The sequence below is a fragment of the Physeter macrocephalus genome, chromosome 11, assembly GCF_002837175.3.
Source record: "Physeter macrocephalus isolate SW-GA chromosome 11, ASM283717v5, whole genome shotgun sequence".
In the NCBI taxonomy this organism is placed as follows: domain Eukaryota; kingdom Metazoa; phylum Chordata; class Mammalia; order Artiodactyla; family Physeteridae; genus Physeter; species Physeter macrocephalus.
In genome coordinates, this window is record NC_041224.1 from 9567952 (window position 1) to 9575378 (window position 7427).

Here is a 7427-nt window from a genome sequence, read left to right on the forward strand (position 1 = left end):
GACTTCATTATATTAAACTGAGTCAAATGTCTGAAACTAAATTTACTGCTTTCTATGCTGAAATCAATTGATTACATAAAAGTCGCTTGCCACAGAGGAATAAAGAGCATAATTCCGTATTTGAAGGAGACCCTAAAACTACAATTCAAATGTTTTTAAAGACGCTAAACATTATTCCATAATTACAAGTGTATTTCCTAAAATTAATTTTAACTAATTAATTCTTGTGATGCACTTTATATAAACCATAAAAAAATTTCATTCTTGGACTAACTTAGTGGGAAAACGTTCTAATTTTTAAGAGGCTTTATTGAAGGGTGCTTTTAGAAAAAGTGCAGAATACGTAACTAAAATTAACTATTACCATTTTCTAGAGATCAAGGGGAACCAACTTAGAAGACTATAACTTTGCTTAAATTTAGCACCATTTGTATACATTTTAAAAATTGACATGCTACAGTTTTTAAAAATAGTTTTTTTCTCTAGCATCTATTCTTCATTTCTTCCTATAGTGCAAAAACTTATCCCTGCCCCCCAAAAAGATTACAAATGTGCACATGTGCATAACAAAGAGGTTTGACTATGGGACATTTCCTTGTTAAAAAGCCATCTCAAAGGGAGAGAAAACCCTGAATTTGGTTAAGTAATTGAAGTAAACATAAGAGAGAGTCACGAGTACATTTTTACAAAGGCCCAAGATGGGTGTGATCGTTCCCAGGACAATGATTAAACTAAGTCTAACAAAGATAAAGGGTAGATCCTGGAGCACGATGCCCAGGGAATTCAGAAGCGGGTTCCAGGGAGTCAGTATCATTCGAAGAAGAGAAATGAAACTGAAGATGTAGACGGGGTAGACCCAGCCTGACTTGTACACGGTGGGGTGCCCGGCCACCCGCACCATTTCTATGGTGTCCGACCACAGCAGAAAGCTCCAGAGGAAGATCTCAGAGCGCATGTCCCACTGCGACATTGTTCTCAGGATTCCCCGCTCAAAGGTGGGCTCTTGGGGTCCCTCCAGCTCAGGAGTTGAGCCCCCTGTGGTGGCTCCCGGTAGCCACGATAGCCGGGTCCTCTCAGCTGGCTGCGAAGGTCTCAGGTTTTCTTCATTATGCCTCAATTCATCCGTCACAGTTTTTATTTGAGGCAAACTGGTCGCGTGGATGTTCCCGTCTTTGTTACCTGCAATAAATTGATTTATTTACATTTTAACTTTAAATTTTTATTTAGAATTTAACTTTTCTTCTAATTTTATTTAAATTTAAATTTTAAATTTTTTATTTAAATTTTAAATTTTTATTCAGAATTTAACTTTTCTTTCAATTTTATTTAAATTAAATTTTTTTATTTAAATTAAATTGTAATTGTTATTTAAATTAAAATTTCATCAAATGTAAAAATTTAATTGTTATTTAAATTAAATTTTATTTAACTGTGGTTGTTTTTGTGTGTGTGTGTGTGGTACGCGGGCCTCTCACTGTTGTGGCCCCTCCCGTTGTGGAGCACAGGCTCCAGACGCGCAGGCTCAGCGGCCATGGCTCACGGGCCCAGACGCTCCACGGCATGTGGGATCCTCCCGGACCGGGGCACGAACCCATGTCCCCTGCATCGGCAGGCGGACTCTCAACCACTGTGCCACCAGGGAAGCCCCTTCACTGTGATTTTTAAATTTTTATTTAAAGTGAGATATTTAAATTTTTTATGTAAATTTAAAATTTTATTTAAATTTAAAAATGAAATTTAAGTGTTCTCTTATTTGAGGTCTGTTTCACACATGGAATTTCAAGATAGTAATGAGTAGCACAGTGCAAAAAAAAAACAGAGGCAGAGAAGGCTCTTTGTGTCTTTGTATTTCCCTGGGTATGGATCCTAAGTCATTTTTACCATTTCAGAATAATAGCCATTACTGGTTACTGAGCTAAGTAAGCACTTTCACACATTATCTCATTTAATCCTCAGATAAAAAGTTGAGAGATAGGGATTACTATCCCATTCGATAAATATGGAAACTGGAGTACAAGAAGTGAAATGATGCCCAAATTCAAATACACAGTTAGGAATGGGCAGAGTTGGAACTCACGCCCAGACTTGTTTGACCCCAACTGACAATCCCTTAACTTTATGGCTGCTAGCACTTTCTAGAGGCAATACATCACATGTTAATTATAAAACAGATACATATCATAAAATCAAATGAATCAAAAGTTCAATGGTCCAATCTTATTTTATAAGACGCTCACAGAGATCACTACAACCCAGATGGCCAAGCTTAGAGTCTGGTGCTAAGAGGGTCTTTTTTGAGCATGAGAGAGTCTTAGTGAAGGTTAACATTCTGTATCCAAGATTCTTAAGCTGTTCTTTCCCCCAGAGTTTTTGAACTCGTCAGTGTGATGGGTTAGACTAACGTATCTCATTTGTGACCATGAAGCTGTGGCTGGTCAACATGTCAGTCAACTGAATGAGTAGGGTGTTTCCGCATCAACATCATAGAGTGAGTGTGTGTGTGTGTGTGTGTGTGTGAGAGAGAGAGAGAGAGAGCGAATGTGTGTGTCTCTCCGTATACACGTGGGTGTTGAGGTTGGGGTTATGAAGGAAGCTCAAATCTCAGAACTTACTAACTGTTGATGGTATGATTTTTCTACATGAAAGAACTAGCACATTATTTTCCAAATATTTGAACACTTAAGCACCGTTTTCGTTGCTAAGCATTTCTCAGGTCTTGACAAAGTTTACTCAGCAAATGTGCTGAGCTGCCACATTACTTGATAAGACAAAATTTAAAGGGAGTCATTAGATGGAATAGCTCTAAAGGTTAAAGACACAAAGTCAATACAAGTTGTTGAGATGTACTGAGCTGAAGTGAAAACATTTTAAAACAAATAAGTTATTATGATTAATGACTAATAAAAGGCTTGATTACTATAAGTAGGAGTTGTTTAAAGGACAAACCTCAGTTTTCTTTCTATACAATTAATTATTTTTAAATTTTAAGTGTGAATTGAGTACATTTATCAACTAAAAAATAATTAAGTTCTTGATGAGATATTATTTACTTCTGGTATGAATCATTCATAAATAAATGTTAGGAACCATGACCCTTAGAAACTTCCTTATCAAACGTAGATGTCACAGTGGCATGAGCAGGAATCTTTTTTTTAAAATTGGAATATAGTTGATTTATAATGTTTTGTCAGTTCAGGTGGACAGCAAAGTGATTCAGTTATATATATATATATATATTCATTCCTTTTCAGATTCTTTTCCCATATAGGTTATCACAGAATATTGAGTAGAGTTCCCTGTGCTCTAGTAGGTCCTTGTTAGTTATCTATTTTATATACAGTAGTGTGTATCTGTTAATCCCAATTTCATAATTTATCCCTTCCCCCTACGTTTCCCCTTTGGTAACCATAAGTTTGATTTTGAGATCTGTGAGTCTGTTTCTGTTTTGTAAATAAGTTCATTTGTGTCATTTTTAAAATTAGATTCCACACATAAGTGATATAATATGAAAATGGAATATCACTCAGCCATAAAAAAATAATTTTAAAAAAAGAAAAAAATAATGCCATTTGCAGCAACACGGATGGACCTAGAGATTAACATACTTAATGAAGTAAGTCAGACAGAGAAAGGAATCATTCTGATAAATTACATTCAAGAGAGAAAAATATATGCTAATCACCGTTATTTTAACAAAATCATAATATCGTCTGTTGTGAAACGCAGATGCTCACTTACATCAGTTGTATATCTTTTACTTTTTACCAAAAAACAATCAATATGGAAAATACATTTCTTAGAGCGTGTCTTGTCTTAGAGCGCACTCTCCTTCACCTCTCGTAGTAGATCAAGGTGTTCAAATGAAAATCCAAATTCCTCTGTCAATATGAGGAACAAAGCATATAATTTGGGCTCTTGAGGATGATTGCAAATTCAGCATTGTTTCAAAGCCAGGAAGTGCAATCTAAGAAGTGACACATGAACATTTTTTAAACAGTCACTGGGAGTCCTAATATCTGACGATAAGAGCCGTTGGTACAAACAACGAATTCTTAGCTAGGGTTCATTTTTAATGAAATACAAAAGCCCTAATCCATGTGTATTTGGTAAAATCAGCCTCATATTTCTCCACGGCTCATGAGGGACTAGTTTAGATTTGGGGACTAGTTTAGGGTCTCTGCTGCCCTCTTTCCAAGTAAGAAGCATTATAACTATGAGCTGGAAAGCAAGCTCTGCTGGCCTCCCAAAGGGCAGGGTAGAGCTGAGGATGTCAAGAATTCATTTGGTCATTAGAACAGACCAGCAAGTTTATCCTCCAGTCACATAAACCTTCATGTATTCAATACTATTCCCTTCGGCTCCATGATTAGTTTCCCTCCAAATGATTATTTTTAAAATTTCCACTTATAGCTGGAATTCTTTTTTTTTTTTGCGGTACGCAGGCCTCTCACCGCGGCCTCTCCCGTTGCGGAGCACAGGCTCCGGACGCGCAGGCTCAGCGGCCGTGGCTCACGGTCCCAGCCGCTCCGCGGCATGTGAGATCTTCCCGGACCGGGGCACGAACCTGCGTCCCCTGCGTCGGCAGGCGGACTCTCAACCACTGCGCCACCAGGGAAGCCCTGGAATTCTTTTTATTGTTGCTGTTACTTGTCAGGGTTCTATCTGAGGAAAATTATATTTATTTGTGCAAAATCTGTAAAAGATATAAACACAAAGAGAGCAATCTACTCACTTCCTTAAAGGCTCATGCTGCCCTGTAGAAAGTAGAGGACTTCCCTGGTCTGCCTGCCAATGCAGGGGACATGGGTTCGAACCCTGGTCCGGGAAGATGCCAAATGCCGTGGAGCAACTAAGCCTGTGTGCTGCAACTACTGAGCCTACTCTCTAGAGTCAGAGAGCCACAAGTACTGAGCCGGCGTGCCACAACTACTGAAGCCCGTGCGCCTAGAAGCCTGTGTTCCGCAACAAGAGAAGCCACTGCAATGAGAAGCCCATGCTCCACAACGAAGAGTAGCCCCCGCTCGTCAAAACTAGAGAAAGCCCGTGCACAGCAATGAAGACCCAACGTAGCCAAAAAATTAATTAATTAATTAATTTAAAAAGAAATACAACACATAAAAAAAAAAAGTAAAAATAGCAGGCCTGCTGCCTAGTTCCCCCCAGCCGATGCCAGCTGCCAAAACAACTTTTTATCCTCACCGTGCATGCCAAATAAATAAGAAAATGCAATTTTGATAACAGATAAATGTTTAAGTAGGTAACTCACACATCTTTTGCTTTATTATTTCTTCATAGTGATGTATTTCTATCTCTAACTTGTTCCCCAAAAGTTTTAGATCACTTACAGGGAAAGTGTAAGTACAACATAACAAATCAGTAGTGAGGAATTTTCTAGAGTGAGCATGTATTACTCTTGCAAAGAGAAAAAGAAAGCAATAAAAGTTATTTAAATAAAAAGAGAGCAAAAAGAGAGAGAAGAATAACAAAAAAGGGCACCTAAAACCAAGATAGGAATGATGCTGCTACTAAAAATGCACTATTTAAATGAAATCAACATTTTAATTTTATTCATTCAAAAATTTCACTATATAAAGGCAACTTGGAAAAGGGAAATCTCAGCTTAGGGGTAAAATGGCCTCTTTGAGGGGGAAGGGGTCTGGACTCAAGTGCCAACAGCAGGCGAGTGCTAGGTAGTGCCGTTAGTAGGGGGACAGGCTTCAAAACTGTCTCTCCAAACAACCGCTTCAAAACCGCTCTGGACGGGGGCTTCCCTGGTGGTCCAGTGGTTAAGATTCACCTTCCACTGCAGGGGGCACAGGCTCGATCCCTGTTTGGGGAGCTAAGATCCCCGCATGGCACGGCCAAAAGACTGCTCCTGATGTTGGTAAAGGGCTAGAACACTTGAACACCCAAGCTGTCTGCTGTTAGCAGACACACTGTAGAGTGCTGTTCCAAGCTTAGGCTGGGCATTGAGAATGATGCAGCGGATAATGTCCCTGCCTTCACCACTCCGCCCCCTGGATCTGGGAAGTGACAGTTAAGCAGAGACTGAAGAATAAATAGGAATGAATTATGTGAGAATGGAGAAAAGAACTTTCCAGGTGGTAGGAAGAGTAGGTGTAAAGCTCCTTCAGCTAAAATGAGCTGAAAGGAGGAGAGTGTGGTGAGGGGCTGGTAGGGGGCAAGAGAGGGAAGAAGAGGAGAGAAGCTAAGACTTACTAAGTGTCTGCTCCATACCAGGTGCCGTTTTAAGCCCTTTCTATGTATCCATTCACTTCATCCTTAGAAAAACTCTATGATGTGGCTAACAAAGGGGAAAGGTGTGGGGGGAGATAAATTAGGAATATGAGATTAACAGATACAAACTACTATATATAAAACAGATAAGCAGTAAGGATTTACCGTAGAGCACAGGGAACTATGTTCAACATCTTGTAATAACCTATTATGGAAAAGAATCTGAAATATATACAATATATATAACTGAATCACTTTGCTATATACCTGAAGCTAACACAATATTATAAATCAACTATACCTCAATATAATAATAATAATAATAAACCTCTATGATGTAGATACTATTATGTTCCCATTTTAAAGATGAGTAAACTAAGGCAGAGGGAGATTAAGGATTGTTTCCAGGGTCACACAGTGAGCAAGGGGAGGGATGGAGCGTGAATCTCAGACCCTTAAGCACTAGACAACACTGTCCGTGGCAAAGCCAGGTGATGTAGAGCTTATGGGCCATGATAAACAATTTGGACTTGATTCTAAGTTTATTCTAAGTTCACCAAAGATGAGGACAATGCAGGGCACGGGAACTAGAGAGGACCTGGGGACTCATCAACGAGGCTCTTGAGGCCATCAAGGCAGCTGATGTGAAATGAGGGTGTTACTCAACTCACAGCAACCAGAAGATCAAGTTTAAGATTCATTCAGAAAAAGTATGACTAGTCTTGAAGCACAGTCCCTGAAATCAATTTTTCCCTGAGAGGAAAATGGTCTACGGAAAGAAAACTGCTAATGATTTAAATATAACATGCTGAGAGAAAAAAAAAATCTGGACTAGAAGAAAAGTCAGTCTTATGAAAAAGTTTTAAAAAACATTTGAAGCACACAAAGCACTTTCAGTCAAAGTACTTTTAGAGATTAAAAAAATAATACGGAGGACCTTCAAGATGGCAGAGGAGTAAAACGTGGAAATCACCTTCCTCCCCAGAAATACATCTACATGTGGAACAACGCCTACAGAACACCTACTGAACAGAAGACCTCAGACCTCCCAAAAGGCAAGAAACTCCCCACATACCTGGGTAGGGCAAAAGAAAAAAGAAAAAATAGAGACAAAAGAATAGGGACGGGACCTGCACCAGCGGGAGGGAGCCGTGAAGGAGGAAAGGTTCCCACACACTAGAAGCCCCTTC

General features: G+C 39.2%; 1 protein-coding gene across 3 annotated transcripts in view; it reads right to left on the reverse strand.

Moving 5' to 3' along the window:
- Window positions 1-270: 270 nt before the first annotated feature.
- Window positions 271-7427, reverse strand: part of TMEM236 (transmembrane protein 236) — a 58283-nt gene continuing 51126 nt past the window's right edge. For all 3 annotated transcript variants that reach the window (XM_055087734.1, XM_028495743.2, XM_028495744.2), the window contains one exon: window positions 271-1179. In XM_055087734.1, the coding sequence (XP_054943709.1) occupies window positions 599-1179 (581 nt within the window). In that variant the 3' untranslated portion in view covers window positions 271-598. The remainder of the gene's footprint in view (window positions 1180-7427) is intronic.